The 26474-nt window shown below is 36.1% G+C and overlaps 1 protein-coding gene across 2 annotated transcripts in view; it reads right to left on the bottom strand.

Moving 5' to 3' along the window:
- Positions 1-14458: 14458 nt before the first annotated feature.
- WASF1 (WASP family member 1) overlaps positions 14459-26474 on the bottom strand; it is a 77603-nt gene continuing 65587 nt past the window's right edge. The window contains exons 4-9 of one of the 2 annotated variants that reach the window (XM_023206019.2): positions 23216-23369; positions 21781-21898; positions 20093-20265; positions 18022-18201; positions 16233-16861; positions 14459-15320 (exon numbers count right to left, since the gene is read on the bottom strand). In XM_023206019.2, coding sequence (XP_023061787.1) covers positions 15163-15320; positions 16233-16861; positions 18022-18201; positions 20093-20265; positions 21781-21898; positions 23216-23369 — 1412 coding nt within the window. In that variant the 3' untranslated portion in view covers positions 14459-15162. The remainder of the gene's footprint in view (positions 15321-16232; positions 16862-18021; positions 18202-20092; positions 20266-21780; positions 21899-23215; positions 23370-26474) is intronic. The other variant, XM_023206020.2, reaches the window with a different exon arrangement.

The following is a 26474-nucleotide window of genomic DNA, read 5'->3' as shown; positions in this document are numbered from 1 at the left end:
TTCTAGAAGGTTAAAGACTTAATGTGAAAAGCTAGTTTTTAAAGCTTTCAGAAGAAATTATACGAAAATATCTTTATGACCTCAGGGTACAAAAACATGTTTTAAACCTAACATGAAAAGTATAAACCATAAAGGAAAATAATATCAAATTAAATACTAAAAATTAAAACTTCTGCATAGTAAAACTCAAAAGTGAAGCTACAGATTGGGAGAAGATATTTATATAGTTCATATTATTGTATAATATAAATTAATAAGGAAAAGGCAAATATCCTATTAAAATGGGCAAAGGATATTAATAGATAATAGGCTGGGGAAACTTAAATGACCAACATACATATGGAAAAATGATAACTAAAGAGATATTGCTTCACACTTATCAGAACTGCAAAAATTATCAGACAATATCTATTCTTGTTCAAACTATCAGATAGGGAATTTTAAATCAACAGTGACTACTAGACAGGTTAATAGGTGCAGCAAACCACCATGGCACATGCACACCTACGTAACAAACCTGCACGTGTTCTGCACATGTATCCCAGAACTTAAAGTACAGTAAAAAGAAAACAATGACTACTATGTTATGTAAGACTACATAAGTAGTCTTATGTGCCTCGTGTATAATAATTATTAGTAAATATTAGTTAAATGAATGAAATAAATGAGCAAAAAAGAAAAATGACACCTGGAACTTTTCTCAAAGAAAGCACGGTTCAAGAGTAAGGATGGAAACATTACCTATTTAACTTTGTGAAACACAGTACTTTGTTTTGTTTTGTTTTTGCAGAAACAAGGTGTTGCCATCTTCCCCAGGCTGGTCTCAAACTCCTTGGCTCAAGTGACCCTCCAGCCTCAGCCTTCCAACATGCTGGGATTATAGGCATGTGCCACCGTGCCTGGCCACAATAATCTTTATCTATTTCTGCTTCTATATTTTTAGCACCTCACAGTAACTAATTCTGATAATCATGACACTAATTCTTTAATGCTTTCATTATTTTAACAAACATGTAGACCTCCTATGAACTACAGCCTATACTAAAGGTTGGGAACCCAAAAATGAAAAAGATACAGCTCAAGATTTTCACAGTCTAACTGGAAACAGTCATATAAACAATTTTTTTTTTTTTTTTTTTTGAGATGGAATCTCGCTCTGTCACCCAGGAGTGCAGTGACGCGATCTTGGCTCACTGCAACCTCCGCCTCCCGGGTTCAAGCAATTCTCCTGCCTCAGCCTGCAGAGTAGCTGCGAGCGCAGGCACAGGCTACCATGCCGGGCTAATTTTTGTATTTTCAGTAGAGACGGGGTTATAATACATTTTAATAAATGCTAAATTAGTATCATTTTTTAAATGGAAATTATGTCCAGAATATTCTTTTTTAAAAGTCAGAGAAATTCATAGTCGCTTTCATTAACAACACTGCCTTCAGACATGTGCTGTGGAGTCAGACAGACTTGGATTCAAATTCATGCCTTATTCAGACCTTACTCCATAGAAGCTGTGAGACATGGGCCAAGTTACTTCTCCAAACTTCAGTTCTCCTCGGCAAAATGGAGATAATACCTTTTCCTACCTTATCCCAATGTTAAAAAGATCAAATGAAGGAAAGAATGTAAACTGCTGGCTGGGCGCCGTGGCTCACGCCTGTAATCCCAGCACTTTGGGAGGCCGAGACAGGCGGATCACGAGGTCAGGAGATGGAGACCATCCTGGCTGACACAGCGAAACTCTGTCTCTACTAAAAATACAAAAATTAGCCGGGCGCGGTGGCGGGCACTTGTAGTCCCAGCTACTGGGGAGGCTGAGGCAGGAGAATGGGGTGAACCCGGGAGGCGGAGCTTGCAGTGAGTGGAGATCGCGCCACTGCACTCCAGCCTGGGCGACAGAGCGAGACTCCGTCTCAAAAAAAAAAAAAAAAAAGAATGTAAACTGTTTAGGACGGTGCTTGGCACAAAAATAATAGACGGTGGTGGTAGGTGGGGGTGATAATAGTAACACTTCTTTCATAGTATGCAAAATTTTAACTCTTCATTATTTGAAAAGGAGACTTATCCAGAATGATTTATTCTTAAAAGATTCTAGAGGTCTAATATTTTGTTTTAACGAACATCTATTGTACCAAGAACTGGGAGTAGAAAGATGACCGTCTATACCCTCTAGCAGAAGTATGATTAATGATACCTGCTAGGATATCATTTGTAATCAACAAAGATTCTACAGTCACTAAAAAGTTAAAATAGAACTGAAGTTCAAATAAATGTTTCAAACATACTTTCCCTCCCTTAAGCAAGAATGCTTCAAACCAAAGTGCCACGGGGGAATTTTGATTTTTGATGAAGTTTTTGCAAGTTGTTCAGCTTCAAACAGCATCCTGTAAGTCCCCGAGCAGTAAATTGGGAGCCGAATGGGAACCATTTGGCAGGTCTGTCCCTTGTTTTTTCTTATTCCTCAAAATACTTCAGGGATGCACTGTCTCCACTTATGTAAGCCTCTCTATCTATACTTTTGAACACTTTCTTTTGTTAAAAATAAGCTGAATTGTTCACAGTTCTCTTTTTTTGTTTTGATATGTCTTTAAATGCAGCTGCATGCAACAAATGGTTTAATTGTGGTCTTAACAAACTCAGTCAACATTTGGAAACTGTTTTTTTTTTTTGTTTTTTGAGACGGAGTTTCACTCTTGTTGCCCAGGCTGGAGTGCAATGGTGCGATCTTGGCTCACTGCAACCTCCGCCTCCTGGGTTCAAGCGATTCTCCTGCCTCAGCCTCCTGAGTAGCTGGGATTACAGGCATGTGCCACCATGCCCGGCTAATTTTTTGTATTTTTAGTAGAGATGGGGTTTCTCCATGTTGGTCAGGCTGGTCTCGAACTCCTGACCTCAGGTGATCTGCCCACCTTGGCCTCCCAAAGTGCTGGGATTACAGGAGTGAGCCACCACGCCCGGCCTGCATTTTTTATAACTCAGGGTAGAAAAAACATTTGGCTATTAATACCACTTTTTATAAGTACCAAAACTGGGCTTCACATTAATTTCCTTTTTCCTGATAAATGGGCTGGCTAATCTCTTCTGATAATGATGGACTAGGTAATTTGGATCTACTATCTTTTGAGGACAATTAGAAAAACTGCACAAACTATTAAAGGTATACACTTGAAACTACCTGAGAGATATCCAGATAGTAAAGAATTACCAGGCCAAGATCAGGGAGTGTTTGATAGCTCAATTTTGGGGATCACTTTTCTCCTGGGTAAGTTTATGATTCCTGAGAGGACTACTGAAAAAATAAGCAGCACTTCTGACACACTCAGAGTCCTAGGAGGATAGGAGCTAAAGTATGGAACTGGCCAAAGTAGGAGGTCAGGTGAACCTCCTCGCTTTAGGTTGAGTCCCTAAAGGGCTGCACCTTGCAACTAAGGTTGAATCAGAAATAGGCCTTCCAAGGGCTGCAATTCAATCTTACTGAATAGGGGCCCTAAATATTGGAATTATCCAACAGAGACTATAAAATAGCTATGCTTATAATGTTCAAGGGCATAAAATATAAGATTAAAAATTGACAGAAAACTAGAAACTTTTTAAAAATAGGAAATTCTAGGAATGCTAAAAACATAACAGAAATTAGGAACTTGGCCAATAGGTACAACAACAGATTAGACACAGATTAAGTAAATTACAAAAGAGACCAAAATATCCAAATGAAACACAGACAAAAAGACGGGAAACATAGAAGAAAATTAAGAGACAAAGGAGAAAGTAGTAAAGTCTAATATGTGGGTAAACTGGAAGGAGGAAAAGAAGGGCAGATAACTTTTTAAAGAGATAATGACTGAGAATGTTGTAAAACTAATGAAAGATATCAAGCTGCAGATTTAAGAAGTCCTTTGGACTCCAAGAACAATAAATAAAAAGAAACTCCTGTCATCATAGATTCTATAGACATTAAAAGGACAATAAGGACATATGATGAATAACTTTATGCCACAATTCAACAATTTGGATGAAATGGACACAACTGAAAATCTAAATAATCTGATGCCTTTTAAATAAGTTAAATCTTTTATACAAATCCACCACATAAAGAAAACTCTAAGCCTGGATGGTTTCACTGGTGAATTTTATCAAACATTTAAAAGAGAAATAATACCCATCTTATACAACCTCTCAGGAACTAGAGGAGGGAACGCTTTTATGAGGCCGGCATAATACCACCAGGAATATCTGAAAAAGACATTCCGAAAAGAAAACTAATATTTCTCGTAAACAGCAATACAAAAATCTTTACAAAACATTGGCAAATCAAATCCAGTAATGTATTTAAAAGATCATGGTCAAGCAAGGGCTTAATCTAGAAATGTAAGGTTGATTTAATGTTTAAAAATCAATGTAATTGATCATATTAATAAAAAAAGGAGAGAAAGCATATCGCCAGCTCAATACAGAAAAACATCTGACAAAACTCAACTCCAAATCAAGATAAAAACTTTCAACAAATGTGGACAGGAAGAGAACTTCTTCAACTGATAAAGCACATCTACAAAAACTCTACAGCTAATATCATGCTGAATGGTGAAACACAGAATGTGTTCTCATTAAAGATGGGATCAAAGCAAGGCTGCCTGCTCTTATCGCTCCTATTCAGCATTGCACTGTAAGTCCCAGCCACGGAAATAAAACAAGAAAAAGAAATAAAAGGCATATATAGATCAGAAACAAAGTATATTGCCTCGATTCACACAGTATGATGGTTTACATTAAAATTTACAGGAATCTACAAAACAACTATTAGAACTAATCAGTGAGTTTAGCAGGTTTGTAGTGCACAAAGTCAATAAACATAAATCAACTATACTTCTGTCTACTGACAGCAAACAACTGGAAAGTGAAATTTAAAATTTAAATACTGTACTATCAAAAACATAAAATACTTTAGGAAAAAATATAACAGAAGACATGCTAAATCTCTATACTGAAAACTACAAAGCACTGCTGAGAATTCAAGAGGGCTTAAACAGAGATAAACCATGCTCATCAACTGGAAGACTCAATATTGTTAAGCTGCTAATACTCCTTTAAGTTGAGCTATAGATTGAATGCAATTCCAGTGAAAACCCCAGGAATTCTTTTTAAACAAATTACAAATTAAGCTAATTCTAAAATTCACATGAGAATGCAAAGGACCTAGAATCTCTAAAGCAATCTTGAACAAACTGGAGGGTTTACAGTACCTGACTAGGACTTACAAAATGTACCAGTCATCAAAACTGAGGTGCTGGCAGAGGACTGACAAATCAATGGAACAGTGGTGAGCCCAGAAACAGACTCATACTCATACAGTCATTTGATTCTTAACAAAGACACTGAGGCAATCTGTGGTGGCTATGAAAATGTACCATGCACATCTCCTGCTGAGGGAAACATAGTTGACTGATGGTCCCAGCTGCCAGTCGTCTGAATCTACTACCACATTTATGCTAAGACCAAGCTTTCCTTATGCTACTCAGAGCCAATGAACACAGCAGGGTCAGTAATACTGGTCCATTCCTTTAACAGGCAACTATGGCTTGAGGATTTCCCATACGCCTGGCCAAAACTCTTAGAATAGCACTGCAGTCTACAACACTTTGTTATATTATAATATAATAAATATAATATTTAATTCTTATATTTATAATTCTATAATTATATTTATAATTCTTTCCAAACAATCCTCCTTTTTCCCTCCTTTCCTTTGCAACTGGAAGGTTTTTACACGCTTTCTCTGGTCCCCTCCCTTTTTTCGTCATAGGCATTCCCTCCAATAATTCTCTTACACATCTAATCCTTGTCTTGGCATATGCATCTCCAAGGGCCTACACTAATACAGGTGGTGGCAGAAGTAGTCTAAAAATACGTGTTAGAATACTGGACTGGATTCTCCACTCTCTGGTGGGCAAAGAGGATGTCATCCTGAGTGGTATGTGGGGCATGGATAGTCCCTGGCACAACGCAATGGCCAAATTGCTAAAGATTTCATTAATGGTAACCTGGGAAAACATACTGGTGAGAATACCCTTGTATGTGTAACGATTCAGGCATTTGAATGAAATGGGGAAAACAATGCCTACAAGGACAGTGGGGTTTGCTGGTTATTGCTAAGTTGCTATGATGCTCTGCAGAGGGATAATGAGAAAGTGAGAGCTGTTAACAGGCAGTTAAAGTCTAAGTATAAAAGCTTAGTTTGGTAGCTTACAATGAGACCCTTATTCCTGGCTATGGAAGAGCAGCTACAGCTGAGCAGCCGACTGAAGATCTGTTCATGAAAGAGTTCTAGAGACATTTAAATGCTCAGTTGAAGCAGGTGTGCTCTGTTAAGGCCAAGAAAACTTGCATGAGGGCCCATGAACAGAGTGGTCATAGTGGCAGAAATAAAGGCTATGTAATGAGCTCCCACACTTACCAAGGCCAATATGGCTACTGCTGTCTCTGAATGTCCTGTTAGCTGCCCATCAGATTCTAAAATGTATACAGACGCGCAAGGAGCCAAGAATAATAATCTTGAAGAAAAACAACAAGGTGGACAGGCTTGCTTTCTGGATATTGACACCAGGGTCTCATTAAGCTATTAAACTAAGCTTTTCTACTAAGGCTGTGACATTAAAAAAACTGTGATACTGTTATAAAAATAAAGCCTATAAATAGACATGTATTTGTACCTACACATCAACATTATACAGTTGTATATCAACATAAATAATACATGCATTATTTATTTGTTGCCTGTATTTATGTATTCTTGATAAACTGGTCCTGCAGAGCAGTGAGGAAAGAACAATCTTTTCAATAAATGGGACTGTCTTGATTGGAAAAAAGAAAACCTGAAACTTAACTCCTACCTCACACCACACACAAAGTTAATTCCAGATGGGCTATAGATGTAAATGTGAAAGGTAAAACAACAAAGTCTCCAGAAGACGATATAGGAGAAACATATAACTTTGGAATAAAAACATAATTCTTAAACAGGACATAAAAAGGACTAACCATAAAAAAGACTGGATAATATGGATTATATTAAATTAGTAATTTCAAAGAAAATTAAAATAAGAAGCCACAGAGAGGGAGAAGATATGGCAATAAGCACATAAAAAGATGTTCAACCTTACTAGTAATCAGAACAATGAAAATTTAAGTCACACTAAGACATTGCACACTAGAATACCTAAAATGAAACCGAGTAATACCAGAGGGTGACAAGGATATGGAACAGGAATTCTCAGAATGCTGGTGGGAGTACAAATTTGTACAACGTTTTTGGAAAACATTTTTTGCATTATCCACTTAAAGCTGAAAATATGCTTATTCTATGATCTAGTAATTCCACCTCTAGGTATACACTTAACAGAAATCCCTGCAAATGAACAAGAAACACATGCAAAAGTATTCACAGCAGTATTATTTATAAGAAGCTCCAAATTGTATACTAAAATATTCATCAACAGTAGAATGGGTAAATTGTGGTATGTTTATACCATGGACTACTATAAAACAATGAAAAGGAACAAAATAGTTACATGTAACAACACGGTTAAATTTCACAAAATTTTAAGAGAAGTCAGACAATAAAAAGCACGTACCTAAAGATTCACTTTAATTAAAGTCCAAAATAGAGGCAAATTGAACTACAGTATTCAGAAACACATGCTGAGATGGCAAACGTCTAAATAGAAGAAGTGATTACCATCAATCAGGATAGCGGCTATCCTTAGCGTTGGAGTTAGGAAAGGGGTGGTGATTAGGAGGGTGCACAAGAGGTGCTTCTGGAGTGATGGCAATATTCTATTTCTTGACCTGGATGGTGGTTACACTGTAATAATAGATGACTGAGTTGAAAATTTTATGTACTTTTCTGTATGCATGTTTCATAATACAAAGATTAAACCACTAAGCAAAAGGAATGAATCAATTTTTGAAATCAAGATGAAAAGCCTGGTATTTGGTTAGTAGGCCCTTCTCCTTATTTTCTTAATGATATGTAGTTTACATTGAATTATCCACATTCTTTTGCTGAGACCCTACGCCAGACATTTCTGAGATGGCTCGCTAAGGGTAAAAAGTTTATTGCCAAAGAGCTGTAGAAAATTAACTAAACCAAAAATCAAACCTAAAAATATGGCCTACTTTTAATATGCTCTAAAAACCGTAATAGAATCGAGCATAAGTATTTATTTTTTGAGTGGAAGGAAATTTCTTCAAAGGAGAAAGGATTCCTGCCCACAGAGTAAATCAGGCAGATGAGATAATTCAGACATGAAAGGGATAGACAAAATGTCAAATGCCTTTGCTGCTTGTTTCAAATTACATAACTTTTAAGGCAGAATTATCTCTGACAGAATCCTTAGAAGTAAGATTTTTAGATTTTAAAGATAGCAGTATAAAGGATAGCTGGGCATGTTAAAATGGGAATAAGACAGAAATTGTGTAGGTGTTAACAGGAAAAAAAGGGGGGACTGCATACTATACCTAAGCAGAAAGAAAACCAAGATGATGATGAGTCTAGAGGAGTGGAATGAAAAGTCTTAAAAAGATAGGAAGATTCATCTGCATGATTTGACAATGCAGGAAAGCCTGTGAATGGACCTCATAAGAAAAGATCGGACTTGCATTACAGCAAATTACATGTGAAGAATTTCTACATGGGAGTTTAATTGTGGGATTCAGATATTAAGGAGATTGGTCAATCTTCCTAAGAGATAGTCCTTCCACCCCACTCAAACCCCAAACTCTGTACAAATTCAACCATTTCTGGCCTTGTCTTCAGACTGCTGAAAAAAATCACACATAGTAAATTGGATCCACTATAAACTCATTGTCAGCAACCTTAACAATGGCTTCAATATTGTGATAATTTCCTACTTCTTAAGAAAGTTTTCCCATTTTTCACAATGACTATTGTTAAGCCATCTTCACTTAACATTGTTTACACTCCTCTTATTCCCCAATCATCCTAAGCAATGTTGTCATCTACCTCAAAGAAAAAATAAATCTCAATTTTTTGGCATCAGACCTTCAATTTAACTACTTACAGCATACTTTTCTCCTTCCTGCATATGAGATTTCCTTCCACAAATATAAAATTCCTCCCCCATCCACATCAGTGATCTTCTCCCTGCCTTATGTCCCAAACTTTATCTTCCATTCTCCCAAATCTGTTCCTCCTCTAATGTTCCACCCAACAGTAAGTCAGCCCTGGAAGTCATCCGTGACTCCTTCCTCTCCAATTACCAAGCCTCGTATATCCCACATCCTAAATGTCTCTTAAATCTCATTATTTCTGTCCTCTGCCACCACCATAACTATCATCTGTCCACCCATTCTAACAGCCTGAGTGCTCTTGACCTCCAAGCTGACTTCTCTCTAATCCATTTACCACTTTGTAGCCATCAGCTATCTTTCCAAAATGCTGTACTGGTAACTCACTTTTTCAGTTTTATTGCCCATGGAATAAAATGCAAACTCTTTACTATGTTTCCTAAGATCCTCTCATGATTTGCTCCTGCTTATCTTTCTAATGTATTTCCAGCTATTGCATTGCTTGTATGCTCTGCACCAAGCATTTGCATACATTTACATGCATCTGTTTCCTTTGCCTGGGAGACTCCACACTCACTTCAACATTTATCTGTCCAGGTTCATCGCAAACTTTCAGTGTCATTTCCTTTCAGAGTCTTTCCTGACTTCCTAGACTAGGACTGTTCACTTTACTATGAGCTTCCTTGACAACATTCATTGTTCTTTGTTAATTTATCTGTATACTCTGAAAGTAGGGCTCTGTCTACTCACTGTTGTGGCCCCAATACCCAGCAGTCTCAAAACTCTGCAGGCATCAAAAAATGCTGCTGAATAAATGAAAAGAAATACAATATACAATAAAAATATTAAATAAACCATTAATAATAGGAGATGTGCTCCTTTATCGGGAATAGTATACACAGTTCCTATAGATTTTCATTAAGTTAGAAGCGTAACATTTCATGGTTTCATAGGTAAGAATGAAATGGACACTTTAAGTAATATTGGAAGCTGTTACAATGGAAAACACACTGTGACTTAATGGCTTTTGTGTCTTTTATATTGTTTCCAGGCCAGAAAGGAAGATAGGGAATTTTAATACTCCTGGAGACATTGGTGTCAAAATAGTAGTACTGAAAAAGCTAGCTTAAAGGCAGGATAAATAAGAAGTTTATCAAAAAGTCTTTGACTATAACACATACATATACACAAGGATTGCATTTATAGATACTATAACATATTCAAAATCATTACCACTAAACAAATATACAAAAATGAAACTATAAATATTTTGAGAAAGATGACTTCAATACATGCTCAGTTATGTTTTTTTTTTCTAAAGGAAAACCAGAGCAGCTGGCCTTACAATAATGAGAAAAGGTATTGATGACTAGCCTTCTAAAAAAAGTGCCTGAAATGTTCATTCAAGGCTGGTATTCATTCTTTATTCAGAGCCTGGTTGTCAGCTTGAAAAGCAACAGAGATTACTGATGCATTCTAGGGCCAAATCATGGAGGACATAAATTTGCTCTTAGTACAGCAGTGAATCAAGGGAGGAAAAAACTTATTTGTATTCCAAGGGTCCTATGCATTCTGTTTGGCTTCAGTAAGATTATTTTAATTAATTATAAGCGATATGGCACAACTTAGAAATAACCATAATTTGATATTTATTCCATTTCATTAGTTCAACACAGCAAAGCCATCCTTTAAATCCTGATAATGCATGATTAATATCTTGCATTGGTTTATTTGTACTTTTTTACTAAGTAGATATTACAGAAATAATGAATTCTAAAAGGAATTTTTGAACTATTTAGGAGCTTTAAATTTATTTTAGATTTGCTTCAGTTTGGAAAAGTGGTTTAAAAAAAAAAGCTGGGGTTAAGATATATGTAGTGGAGTGAAAATGAAAAAATAAACAGCAGTGTTATGTTTACTAAGGACAAAGTTAAAGCTGTGTTTTCAAAGTAATTCATGAGAATTCCCATGAAATTAAAACACATGATCAATTTTGCTGTTTTAAGAAATGACTTCAGAAACACTAATACATTTCACATTTTGGTTAGAAGAATCATTCCTATACTTTTCATTTATTAAAATACACACATATAAAGTTCTGATGAAATTAGGATTAGTTTTACATCAACTATGTTACTGAGATTAGTGGAGAAAGAAATTTTAAACAAGAGCAGTGCCTAGGAAGAAATAATTTTAAGAGGCCTAGTGGACCAAACAAAAAAAAGAACGTATTTCTGAACCTCTTTATGCAAAGAGATATTGTGAGTTGTGTATTTAAGACAACACCCTTGCTGTTGTGCAAGTAATCTATTTGGCAAGCTCAAATAGGAAATAACTGTGATGCAAAATGGTATGAGTATCACTTGAAAAAAAGCTTATAATAAAAGAATTACAGGAATTCAAAAGGAACTTGAACCCAGGAGGCGGAGCCTGCAGTGAGCCAAGATCATGCCACTGCACTCCAGCCTGGGTGAGACTCTGAGCCCACTGTCACTCCAGCTCAGAGTGAGACTCTGTCTTTAAAAAAAACAAAAAAGAAATTCAAAAGGAATATGAGCTCCAGTTGTAATTAGAGAAGACTTCATGAAAATACAGATGTGAGATGGTTGTTAAAGGGCAGAGCTTTCTAAAAGTAAAAATAGAGGAAGATGTTTCATGATTTATAGAAAACAACCTATCTTTCAGTAAATATTTTTTTTTTTTTTTTTGAGACAGAGTCTCGCTCTGTCGCCCAGGCTGGAGTGCAGTGGCCGGATCTCAGCTCACTGCCAGCTCCGCCTCCCGGGTTTACGCCATTCTCTTGCCTCAGCCTCCCGTGTAGCTGGGACTACAGGCGCCCGCCACCTCGCCCGGCTAGTTTTTCTTCGTTTTAGTAGAGACGGGGTTTTACCACGTTAGCCAGGATGGTCTCGACCTCCCAAAGTGCTGGGATTACAGGCTTGAGCCACCGCGCCCGGCTCTTTCAGTAAATATTTACAAAATGAAAATGCTTTGGAAGTCATCTCATCTGCCCAGATTGATTTTAAGTCATAAAAGCAGTGGTGATGGCTTAAAATGCCTTATAAATCTGAAGCTTAGGACTATTCCTTCATTAGGAAAAGATACAGAACTCCTTTTTCCTCCATGATGACTGCATTTCATCCCAAACACCACTGCTGCTAGTTATTTCCCTCTCCTCCTTCTGTCTCCTCCTGGGAAGGAGAAGAAGGATCAGCAAAACAAAGGCCCAACAGATTGAAAGCTTCAAGGAAGTAGAATAAACACAGAATATGTGAATTAAGGATTAAAAAGCATTCATTGATTTGATAATAGAGGTAAATAGGTGACGTCAGCCAAAACAAGCGAAGCCAATTGTTTCCCCTGTGGTACACAATGCATTTTTTTTTTCCTGATTTTATGCTTATGCATGACCCTGAGTACTAAACCAACTCAATGAGAAGGTAGTTATTACCCAGTAACTTTCATTCTTCTTAGGTTATGAAAATTGGCCACTGAATGTTCTGTTCCAAAATTCCCTCAGCAAGTTAAGCTAAATATCTAGATTAAAAGATTATTTTGATTTTAAAATGGACACTACATATCTGGCTTATTTAGTCTGCAGGCACTTTTTCGTCTTCCAAAAATGTACTGAAAAACGAAAAAAGTCTATCATAGACTACTGAGCATATATACTGCAGGGCTTCACTGATTAACATGTCTGCTTCTATTATTAAGAAATCTTCACCAATTTCCTTTTGTAACATCCTTAGCTGCTTCAAAACCAGTACTATTATGTTTTGGTTATCTGGCCCCAAATATATATATATATTTGAGTTTTATAAAATATACATACTAGTTGCCTCCTTTTGACTGTAAGAACACTTAGATGGACTTTAAACTGTGACATATTTTCTTGAGTTAAATTTGACAATATACATTTTCATGACGTTGGAAAGGAACCTCAAATGGCTCTCTAATCTCTTGTTCTTTCTAAGCTACCCAAAAGAGCAAATCAAGTATTTTATTAAAGCTATCAGAAAATGTTTTCTTAATGTCCAAACTGAATTGCCACAATAGAATTTGGTTCATTATTCCTATTCTATAAAGATTACAGGTCATTAGTTACCTGCCCAGATAGCCTCCTCCAATTATCAAGTTACAAAGTGACCTTGCACATCAACCATCTATTGCCACAATAATGTTGGCAGCTCAAAACTTAGGTGTGAGACAATAAGCATTTATTTTTGCTCATGAATTTTGAATCAGTGGGCTGGGCTGGGCTAGTCTAGGCTAACCTTGTCCAGGCTTGCTTATCTGTCTACCACCAGCAAGCGAGTTTGGGCTTGGCTGGTCTAAGATGGTCTCACCTGAGATACCTCTCCTCCATGAGGTTTCTGATCTTCAGCCAGGCTAGTTTGGGATTATTCTCATGGCAGAGGTTTGAGAGAGGGAGGTAGGGAGATGGAAGGAGAGAAGGCTAAAACTTGCAAGGTTTCTTGAGACCCAGGCTTAGAACTGGCACAACTGTCACTTTTACTACATGCTATTATTAGCCAAAGCAAGTTTCAGGGACACCCAGATTCAAGGGCATGGGAACAGAACTCACCTCTTGATGGGAAGAACTGGAAATTGTACTGCAAAAGGAGTAGATATAGGCAAGGCTGAAGACCGCAGTCACTTCTACAATCAACTTACCCAAACTTCATTGAGTCGTTTCCTTAAATGAAGTAATCTGATATTAATGGTGTTTCCCCTCCACCCCTAAATCTAAGCTGTGCAAACATTAACTCATTTTATCATTGCAAAATACAATTTTTCTTTTTTTTTTTTTTCAGACAGGGTCTCACTCTGCCTAGGCTGGAATGGAGTGGCATGATCTCAGCTCACTGCAGCCTCAACCTCCCCAGGCTCAAGTGATCCTCCCACCCCAGCCTCCCAAGTAGCTGGGACTACAGGCACACCCCACCAGGCCCGGCTAATTTTTGTATATTTTTGTAGAGACGGGGTTCTCGCCATGTTGCCCAGGCTGGTCTTAAACTCCCAGGCTCAAGTGATCCACCAGCCTCAGCCTCCCAAAATGTTAGGATTACAGGCGTAAGCCACCATGCCTGGCTGCAAAACGTAATTTCAAGAACACTGTTAAACTGAAATTAAGGTTCGCTGAAATTAGATGACAAGTTAAGGTTTTAATTTAAAACCACAAACAGTTGAGAAATATAGTTTATGAACGTAGGAGGAAAATGACATAAAAGCTACCTTACACAGTAGACAATATGAAGCTGTGCAATTAAGAGGAAATTATGTAGCTTAAGTGTTTTTAAAATTTTCATTCACTATTTAAAGCCTACCATACAGTATTTGATAAATTATGATAAATCATTTTATTCAAAGAGCAACACTGAAGAACTTTTAAAATGAACCATTTATTAAATCAGACTGTTATTCTTAACAGTTATGTAAGTTACATGTATGTTTAAGTCAGAGTATTTCACATGGAAAAGTTTTTAACTCCTATAGGCAAGCAAAATCATATCACACAATATATAAGTGGGAAGGGGATACTGCTAAACATTCAAATAAGGCAAGTATATAAAAACAATAAAACAATAATGAAAAAATTCAAGCATTCCTTTAAGAGAATTCAACACTACAAGCTAAATGTACTTTCTGAGTGTATTCATATAATCAAGGCAGTGTTTCTTCTTTTAAAACATCAGGAAATGGAATAAGGCTCATTAACAGATACAGCTGCCCTCAAGATTTCAATTCAGTTGCTTTCTTTAAATTAAAATTCACAAAGTACACAATTAAGATATATCAAAAAACTGAATCTGCTACTCTAACAACAGCTGTCCATGCTTAATACTTAGTGGTTTATTTGACCAAATTAGTCTTTTCAGGGGGAAGAAAAAGATAAGCCACTGTAAAACATTTAGTTTGAAATGTATGCTAATATTTTTTCCTTAGAAATCAAAAGTTATGGAGGAAAAGGGTCATTTATTATAAGGAAAAGAAAGCAAAACACTAGAATGACCAACATTTTCAAGGAACAAGCACCACAAAGGACATTTGCATTCAGTTTTATAATATTTATCAATGCATTTTTCTTACTCCAACCAATCTACTTCATCAAATTCTGAATCATCTTCCGAATCACTATATTCAACAGCAATGCGGCGAGACAGGATGGTGGCAACATCATTTTCAATGCGTTCATGTTTAGCTTCTTGTTCACGCTGCTCTTCTACTTTGCGCAGTTGAATACCTGATATAGTGAATCCAAACCATTCATTTAAATCAAAATACTAAATAATAAATACTAGATATTATTAATATTTCTGGAATAAAATCAAATACACATGAGAATTACTAATAGGGAAAAAAAAAGATCAGAAAAGAATGTGAAGAAATCATACTGAGAGAGGCATTAAATCTTTATGTTATCTGTGTTATTAGTTGGTAAAACTTACCAGGTATCCCAGTAGGTATCTACAGTTTATTTATCCATCATAGTCTACTACACCTCCCTGCTTACCACTCCCTAAAAAATTAATGAGGTGGCACATTTCTTCTATCATCCCAATGGTCAAATAAATTAAACATTGTTGAATGTATTTTTTGTGGCTTCATTATCCATTGTACTTGAGGGAAAGGCACTATTATTCATTCTATATGCTCAGGGCCTGGCCTATAGTCATTGCTTAGGAAATAATGACAATAAATGAATGAATATGGGAAGTCTTTCCTTTGTTACTAAAGGAGGAACCTCACTCCTTTAAAGTCATCTGGTAGAGTAAGTGTCATGGATACCCGAAATGAACAGCCTTAATATTGAAGAAAATATTATTTTTAAAGGAGTTAATATACACATTAAGCATAATATAAAGAGTTTTAATTAAATGTTCTATAACACAAGTCTGATATATTAAATTTCTCCTTCACTCAATAAACATTTTAAGGATACCTACAAAGCATGAAAATAAAATGATCAAATATGATCTATTTTCTGGAAAATAATTTTAAATATAAGTTGGATATAGCTTTACTTTCTAAAGGCCATTTGTATACAACATGATCACCTAAAATTTTATAAATAAGGAACACATTTTTGTCTTAAATATTTAGAAAGTTTCCAATGCTACTATAGCAATGCTTTTCATGGAGCTGAGAAAATTACCTTTTCGTATTGCTTCCAGTAGCACACTCCTGGCATCACTGATTACAGGTAGGGTTGATGGATGGCGCTTTGGCTCAGAAGCAGGTATAACTTGTGATGGAGGAGATGGAGGCATTAATGGAACATGGGGACCTGGGGCAGTAGATGGAGTTGGATGTAGCCCAGAGGGAGGATGAGCAAGAGCTGTAACTGTGACAGGTGATGATGGTCGAATGCCAGGTGGAGGCAGAGGAGGCGGTGGTGGGGGTGGAGGCAGCCCCTGAACTTCACCTTGTGGGAGTGGATGAACTGGTACAGTTTCACATACTGGGGCAGCTCTAGCTACTGGTGGAGAGGGCTGTACTAGAGGAGGTGCAATTGGAGGAGGAGCTGGGTGAAGAACTCCAGGGGCAATTTGAAGAGGAGCTGGAGGTGGTGGTACTGCTGGAGCTTGCAAAGCAGTGGTTGGAGGTGGAGGTGGGGGAGGCACTGGAGGGGGAGGAGTTGAAGTCATTGAAGCTCTTAATGAGGAAGTTGACAAGGCAGATGGAAGAGGTGGTGGAGGAGGTGGGGGAGTGGGGCTCACAAACACAGGTGTTCTGCCTGTAGCCGGTGACTGAGGGCGATTTTCTATCAAACCTGTAGCAGAACTGAAATGACAAAGAGATTCTAGCAAGTTATTAAAAGAGAAAAGCCTAAAGAGAAAATCTAACCACACAAACTATAAATGACTATCAGTAATTATATCAAAATAGATCCATTAACATGCTCCTATAGAAATTTAACATCTTCAACAGTATTTAGAAAAAAAGAAGAACTAAAAGCACATCAACAAAAAAAGTTAATGAGTGGTGCTTTGGTTTGTAATAGTCTAAATAGTCTCATTCTTTCATGCAACTTTTGCATCCACTCAGACATTTTATGCTCACTTGGATAAATAAAATGCTCAATTCTATGCTGACAGGAGTCTCTGTAATGACTCAACATTGATCATAATGCAATTTTGTAGCAATACTTGTGGCCAATACAATGTTGTATTTATACTGAAACTACTAAGTCTCATCATATGCTATTTCAGTTACATCAATGACAGCTAATTACAAACCACAGAAAGAAATTCACAGCTCTCTCTTTTCCTGAGGATGGAACATCAAATGAGTCAGTGATAGAAAATTGGATTTTTAACTGAAAATTGTAAAGCTGATCTCTATATCTCTATTAGAAAATTTCCCTAATATTTCTCTATTAGACATTTATCATTTGGATAATAACTAACAATATTAAACTTCAAAATAGCTTTACTGAAAGATTATTATGAGAAACTGCCAATCCTCTCTGAAATTCCTTAAGTATTTTCCTTAATATCAAATTAGTATTAATAATCACATCTTTGGTTCCCATTTCTTAGACTATTACCCACATTCCAAAAAATCCTTAATTTTTCTTAATACACTGCACATGATATGCTTAAAAACAACACTATAATAAAATGAAACAGGCTTTAGTCTTTAAATTCTTATTAGCTAAATTTTCCTACGAGAGTGTGTCAGCTTTAACCAGAAGATTACAAATAATGTCCCACAGACCAAATCAGACCTGCTCCCTGTTTTTATAAACAGAGTTTATTTAAATGCAGACACATTCATTTGTTTATGTATAGTCTATGGTGGCTTTCATGCAACAACAGCAGAATTGAGTACTTGTGACAAAAACTATAAGCCCTGAAAGCCAAAAATACTTACTATCTCGTCCTTGAAAGAAAAAGTTACTGACTCCTAAGATAAAACATCATATGCTTGTTCCAACATACCTGATACAGGTGGGTATCGGTTTCGCATCTCCTGTTCCATGCATTGGTGGAGGCGGAGGTGGTTCATGTGGTCTGACTAATACCCTTTCCTCAGCTCTAGTCAGAAGCTCACTCATCTGACTAAATGGTAAGGCAGAAAGTGAGTACGATCCATCCATATGATCCACGTATGTCTGAGGTCTAAAAGAAATATACAGTATCAGTGAATTTTTCTTGAATTATTGGGAGGAAAAGTGTTCTACATGAGATATTAAATATTTAAAGTTTATCCTTTCAATGCCAATATTTTAACTATTTTTAAGAAACTTTCAGAAAAGTATTACATTAATCCTGCTTTTAAAACAAAGAATGCTGCTCACAATGTAACCCTTACTTGTTGATTTAGAGATCTACTAGGATGACCATCAGTTATTTTATTATTTTATAACAGAATACTAATTCAACTCACAGGATGAAAAGCATTACATACGTAATCTAATAAACAAGAAAATAATTAACGTTCAGCAAATTGTGTGGAAAGCTATCTGCCTCTATTTCAGTTTTGTTCTTTACAAGAAGATGCCAATGACAGAAAGGTAGAATAGGAAAATGAGTTTTCTACTATTAGCATATCTTGGTGTGCTCTCAAATGACTTCTAAAAGTCTGGCACCAGAGAGAAAGGCCTCTCCGATACTAACAGCACAGAGGTGGCTAGCTATATTGTTTCTGTCCTTTTGCTGTTTTAAACGTGCAAGGGCACTCAGAAAACAGCTGAGTAACATAGCAACATGTGACTTAGATGTAAGCAAAATTTTAGATACCTCGAACATGTTAAGATTTATAAATATTTACTAGTACATTCTGGGGACAAAGTTGGATTTAACAGATGTGCACACAGCAAGTCAGAAATTATTGTATTTAGTGAGCCAGATAAGTACTCAACTGTACTTATTTACTCAATTACTCAACTGTAGTAGAAATAAATGTGTCTATAATTTTTTAATGTCAATTCTTTCAGTAATACAGATAAACAGTATCTCTCAGATGTATATATTTCTCCTAAAATAGGTCAAGATGTTGTACACTTATGGCCCAATAATTTATATGTATATTACTTAAAAAAAAATCTTAAGCTCTTCTCCATTAAAAAATCATATGACTAGGCTGGGCACAGTGGCTCATGCATGCAATCCCAGCACTTTGGGAGGCCATAACAGGCAGATCACTTGAGGTCATGAGTTCAAGACCAGCCTGGCCAACATGGTGAGACCCCATCTCTACTAAAAATACAAAAATTAGCTGGGCGTGGTGGCGTGTGCCTGTAATCCCAGCTACTTGGGAGGCTGAAGTGGGAGAATCTCTTGAACCCAGGAGGCAGAGGTTGCAGTGAGCCGAGATCATACCACTGCACTCCAGCCTGGGTGATAGAGCTAGATTCTGTCTCAAAACAAACAAACAAACAAACAAACAAACAAACATGACTATACCCAAGTAAATGTCTTCATAGAGAGATGCCAGTTTAATGTGTTTGCTGGTTGTATGTTATTTAGTTAGGGCCCCGGCCACTGAGAAAGGAAAAAGACCTATTCTTTTCTACAAAAGGGATGAATACTTTTGTTTGAAAGTCCTAATGTATCTGAGGTGGGTGATGTGGCAAAGAAAGGAAGTCAGGGGAAAGTAAAAGGAACAAAACAGAACCCCTTCTTCACTCCTATTTTATATGCAATAAATCAATAGTATTTCAAAAAAATCCCAGACCCTACACTTCTATTACAAAATTCTAGCAGACTGTGCCTGAAATATTGAGAGACTATTGAGATTTCACACTAAAGTTAAAACAACCCTAAAGATCAGCCACTCCAACCACCTCTTTCTACAGATGATAAAACTAAGGTCCAGGTATGAAAATGACCTGCTCAAGGCCTGACTTTAGTAGGCCCACAGTGGTCGGGATTTTGAAATAATCTCTATATTTATAACAGGGTCTGCCTGTTCAACAGTTTAGGACTCAAGACTTAGAAGTACAGACATTACAAATAAAGCCAATGTTTTATCATTTTTTTAAAGAAACAAAAACAAAAGTAAAGAAACCTTGTTTCAAAATGAGAGGCTGGACCATTAGCAACTTCAATATGCTTATGTAAGAGATTAGCATCATCTTCAGCCAGCTCTGGACCTTGGGCCAGCTTCTGCCATTCTCGCCGCCTGTCATGAGGTGCTCTTGGCACTTTTTCTGGTTCATGAGGACGATCTAGATTTTTCTGCTATAACAGATGTATTGAAACAAAGTCAAATGCTTAAGTGCTAACTTTTTAAAAAAGAGGTTGTAACAACCAAAATAAAATTCTAACATCAACACTAAAAAAGACAATGTCATCATAATATAGTAAAAGTAACACAGAAATGGTTCACTTGTACATTCAGAGTTAAATCTTAGCCAGTGTGCTGTAGTCCCAGTTTCCTGCCATGTTTTGTTTAACCCCTAATTCGAACTGATGGTGCCAGACACAAAATAGTATGCCTAAAGAATACAATTTGAGGTCAGAAAGTCTTTCACATGAAAAAATATTCATGAACCCTTGCTCCACAGGCATTAGTTTGAAATTCCTGCCATTAATGACATTGCCTACCTCTAATAAAAATGTAAAAATTTACTAAGGTTATGTTATCTGGGAAGTAACTGATTAGTTAGCCAACACATTAGAAAAAAATTCAATTACCTAATTAACCCATAATAACCATATCACTCAACAGAAAACATTGTCTTTAAACAATAAAACAAAAAGTGATTCAAAACTGGAGGAGAAACTATAGAAAGAGCTAGAGTAAGTGTAACAAATTCAAATGCCCAAAGCGGCCAAGCGGATAACATACATGGATGAAGTCGGTCGGGTGTAAGATGGGGCATGTGGTGAGCTAGACAGGTATGTCCATCTCAGGCACTCTACTTCCAAAATTTAAAAACCTCTGTGTTTGGCAAATGGAACACTCCCTACAGGCATAATCTGGCTTGCCAGTCACCAGTTTGCAAATGTTAGCTAGAATACTGGGTTACCATCTAGCAAAGAAGACAATACAACGGCATTACACAGGGATTAGGGAAAGCAGAGATAGCTACAGGAGAACCAGAGAGATGATAAAGACAGAACTTGCCTCCTTCATAATTCAGCCTAAATCTAACTTTGCTTCAACCTTCTGTGTTTTCAGTCATCATTAACATGAAATATAAAGCAGATACAAGTGAATTTTATTAGAAAGTGGAAAATGACAACAGAAATAACAGAAATTTCATGTGAATATAATAACCTCTCCAAAACATTTAGGAGAGAAATGTTTAGGATGTGCTCTGTAGCAAGAAAATATTAGCTTAATCTACATTACCAATATCTGTACAAGATTCCATTGTTCCTTCTTACCAAAATGTTCCTCTCTTCCTTGGTCCACCTAACTAACTCCTATCTGTTCTTCAAGATTCATTATAAGCTTTGTTGGAAGTGTTTACCCTGGCTGCTAGCTAAAGCAGACGCTATTTTGTGTTATCTAAACCCTTTATGCATACCTCTGCTACGGCACTTATTATGCCATACTCTAATAACCTAATTGCTCATCTGCTCCCCATCAGACTGTGTTCTTTCTGTGAAGTTATAAAGACTTCAGTAATTAACTATATGGACCCAATAAAATAAAACTGTCAAAATACAAGATTAATGACGTTCAATATATGCAACAAAACACAAATATATAAAAATTAACCTCAATTTTTTAATCTCTTGTAATACCTTCTGCTTCCTCTTTTCCTTCCTCTTATCCTCTGTATCTTGCAACATTTTTTCTTTCCATAGATCAAAGAAATATGAAGGATTGGTATAAAACTTCAGACCTTCTTTACCATCATCTCTGAAATGTATCAATTAAAACACACATTAGTAAGACTTAGGCAATCAGAACAGAAATAATTTCACTAAAATGTTTATCCTCTTACATTAATAAAATACAGTTCGTGTTAAAATATTGACAAAATAAAATTGAATATTGCACCAATAGAAACTTTCTCACAAATCTGAGAAAACAAAGAAAAGAGGAAAACCAGATGCTTTTCTGAGTTAGTACTAATACTTCAAAGTACAGCTGGGCAATTTTCATCCCTAACTTCTGTTGAATCCCAAATTTTCTCAAAAGTCCTTTGGGCAATTCCAATAATTACAAATAGCTCTGCCAAAGATAAAAGCCTGAAAAGACAGTAACATCATCTAGAATAGAGAAATTTTGAAGTTTCTGCCAATAGTATGATTTATTTATCTTACTAAATCCAAAATATATCACGTAATAGTCATTCTAATAGTCACATTTATATCTAATGATCTGCACACTGACTTACAATTTCAAATAACTCTCTAAACACTATTTTATTCAGGATCTGTCATACATCTTAAATTACCCATTTAACAAACCATGTGAAAGAACTTCAAAAAAAGGTTAAATAATTCCAGATTTTATTCAAAGTGGTAAAAAGCATTTTAAGGTACTACCTATTCATTATATAAGAAATTAATGCACACAAATCAAGAGTAGACGAAACAGGCTGGGTGCAGTGGCTCACACCTGTAATCCCAGCACTTTGGGAGGCCGAGGCGGGCGGATCATGAGGTCAGATGGAGACCATCCTGGCTAACACAGTGAAACCCCGTCTCTATTAAAAATACAAAAAATTAGCCAGGCTTGGTGGCGGGCACCTGTAGTCCCAGCTACTAGGTAGGCTGACGCAGAGGAATGGCATGAACCCGGGAGGCGGAGCTTGCAGTGAGCCTGAGTGACAGAGCAAGACTCTGCCTCAAAAAAAAAAAGAGTAGACAAAACAAGCAAAAATTATAATGTTTATTTTGTTAGTAGGACAGAATTTTGAGCTTTTTCCATTTGATTAAAAATTAAATTAAAAGGACAATAATGACTCCTTATCTCTTTATATTAATAAGTTTACCAGTGGCTTTTCTTAACTTGTCAAAACAACTCTTTTGAATAGGTCTTGTCTTTTGTATGCCAGAATCTTAGGAATTCATCCAGTGAATAAAAACAAAGGTTTTTCCAAAGGTGGTAGACAGAGAGGGCTCTCTGTGTTTGCTAGAAGCCCAGTGAAATAAAGAATGTTTGGGGATTTAGCATTTCAATCTGAAGTCTGAGATAAATAATAGGGCTACTATTTACTAACCTACCTACCTATAAGGAGTGAGTATATTGAGAGGTGGAGGCTGTTCACAAACATCGTACGTCTCCTGTAATGGAATAGGCAAAGTCTTGCGATCAAAAAGCTGCTGGTCTTGAATTGTAGAACTTCGGAAAGCTTTCCTCATTGTTATATCTTGCAAAGACACTGAAACAAAAATCAAGAATTCATTTTATTTTATTTTACCAAGATGATTTAACATAAGGGCAAATTCATATACTGTATTTGTCTAAAAGTCAGCACGGCTCAAGAGGTTGTGACCTTAGTGGCTTATGAATCAGAAACCATATTATAAATGTTCTATCATTATATTTACCCTTATCATTCTGTGCCTAATTTCCCAATCAGATAGGTTTTAATTAACCTTTGATTTCTAGGGCTCAGAGGGCCCTAAAGACATCTGAAACATATCTACATTTCAACCAAATATACCTTTTTCTTTCTTCTACCTGCCATCATGGGCCCCCACCAACTTAGGTTCTCTTCTCCTATTAATCTTCTTTTCCATCTCCCTTTATTCCTTCTTTTTAGCTTACATCAGTAACTCTGAAAGGAATTACTTACTTATTAGTGGCACTGTGGGTTAAACATGCTGTTAACCTCTACACTATGTATGCTATAAATCTTGTATGTGTACTATCAAGTTAAAACAAACTTTACTGTAAAGGAAATATTTTTAAGTATTAGGTGATCTATATTATTCTTTTTAACTTATATTTTATCTGTACTATGAGGATTTCTACCTAACTATAAGCTCTTGAAGACTGACTATCTTATACATTAGTATTCCCAGTAACTAGCACAGCCCCATCACATATGTGATGATTTAAAAATAACTTCATTTATTTTGAACTGTGCAGCGTGTTAAAATAACAAATATACAAAAATGCTGCATTCTTAACTCTTAGAGTGATTTCCTGTTATTAAAAAATAAGGTAGTTTCTTAGATATTTAATATGGCCTTAAGTATACAGACAAATACCCTATAACATAGCAAGGTCAGTATAACAATCCTAACAATTCTTTTTTTTGAGACAGAGTCTCACTGTGTCACCCAGGCTAGAGTGCAGTGGTGCGATCTCGGCTCACTGCAACATCTTCCTCCCTCCTCTTCCTTCCTCCTCCTCCCTCCTGCCTCAGCTTCCCAAGTAGCTGGGACTACAGGCAACTGCCACCACGGCCAGCTATTTTTTTTTTTTTTTTTTTTTAATTTTTAGTAGAGATGAGGTTACACTATGTTGGCCAGGCTGGTCTTGAACTCCTGACCTCGTGATCTGCCCACCTCGGCCTCCCAAAGTGCTGGGATTACCGGTGTGAGCCACCACATCCGGCCAACAATTCTTAAGTTAGTTATCCTTCTCCCTAAAATAATTTTCCTATCATCTTCTCAAGTAAATTCACTCAACATGAACACGGGACCAATGGCACAGGAGGTGCAATAGGCTGGCTCTGCAACAACGTCACCATAACTGCATTTCTAGCAACTCCACTGCTGCATGACCTGTAACACACTTATAAATACTAAAATAAAATTCAGAGAAGCAAAAAGTTTTTTCCCACTGTCACTAAAAAGTGTCACTGGAGATACAGTATTTAATGAGTACATACTATATGTGCTAGATGGTTTCACTAACTTTCATTTCATTTAATCTTTATAATTCAGTAAGATATGAATTATTCCATTTTGAAATATTATAAGAAAGCCAAGGCTAGGAAATAGTATATAACTGATCTGAGGTTAAACAGTTAATAAACGGAAGAGCCAGAACACAAAAGTCAGATCTGTTTACCTTTAAGGCTAATTGTTTTGCCACAATACCACACACTGTTTTCAGGCTCCTGCCAGAGGTGGCTTGTGTTTTCTGCAGTCAAAGTGGATCAATTCTTGCCACTCTCCTACCCCACTTACTAATCAATAAGTATGTAACTAAGATGAAACCTAGTGTTTAATCTCCCCAAACTTCCTTGGTAAAGGATATAAGAAACATATAAAGTAATAAGCATGATGTACTTTTCTACCTTCAACTCCTCCCATTTATCGCTTGTCTTATTATTAACAGACCATTGTGGTGAAGCCCCTTCCACTTGCCAACAATAACATCTGATATTAATAAAATAGAATTATAAAGCAATAAATCAGTATAATGTTTATAAACATAATTGACTTAAATATAATTGTACAAGTCTTTGTTTAAAAGTCATTTAAAAATATTTTTGAAATTGATAGTTTTCCGTTACTACAAAATGGTTAAAAAAACTGATACCACACTGTGCAATTTAGTACTGTACACATGATGTTATTTTTTTTGAACTCCCACTGAATTAAAAAACCTAGGTTAAATAACTGAAAACTCCTTCAATACAACTTCTCCAACACAATTTCAAATTAAGTAGTTCAGCTTTTAGATTCTGAATTCTTCCCCCACTGCTCCACAAAATTTTAAAAGAAACTATGTATAATTCTGACAGTATAGTTGTTGACATATTAAAATTTGTTTTTTAACACAAACATCTTATTTACTGTTATCTGTATTTTCACTTTCAAGTTTAATGGTGGTTCTAAGACATTTGTTAAAATGTAATAATATTTTGAAACTAAATGTTGACTTTTATTTCTGTTACATATGAGAACTGCCCGTGTATTTCTCTATTATTTGATGGCATAAATTTATATTTAAGTTAGAAATAGCTGAGTTATCTAAAAAACAAATTTTGGCTATAAATTTTATATCTGAAAGCATGACCATAAAGTATTTTTTCATCACTAACAATGATTTTATTTCAAGAATTCCATGAGGTGTAATTAATGTATTGATACATGCACATGTTTCAAAGGATACCACCAACAAAGACAACCTAAAGAATGGGAGAAAATATTTGCAAATCATTATTTGATAAAGGATTTAGATCCAAAATATACACAGAATTCCAACAAGTCAAAAATAAAAACACAAATAATCCAAATTATAAATGGGCAAAGGAACTACATAGACATTTCTCCAAAGAAGATATACAAATGGCCTACAAGCACATGAAAAGATGTTCAACATCATTAGCCATCAGGGAAATATAAATACACATTATATGAATTAACCTTGAAAACATTATGCTAAAAGAAAGCAGTCACAAAAGACCACATATTGTACTATTCATTCATATGAAATATCCATACAGACAGATCCATACAGACAAATCCATACAGGCAAATCCATACAGACAGAAAGATCAGTGATTGCTAGGGGTTGAGTTGAA

This window comes from Piliocolobus tephrosceles, chromosome 5, assembly GCF_002776525.5.
Source record: "Piliocolobus tephrosceles isolate RC106 chromosome 5, ASM277652v3, whole genome shotgun sequence".
In the NCBI taxonomy this organism is placed as follows: Eukaryota; Metazoa; Chordata; class Mammalia; order Primates; family Cercopithecidae; genus Piliocolobus; species Piliocolobus tephrosceles.
The sequence above is the reverse complement of the archived record's forward strand: the minus strand, read 5'-3'. Positions and strand labels throughout refer to the sequence as shown.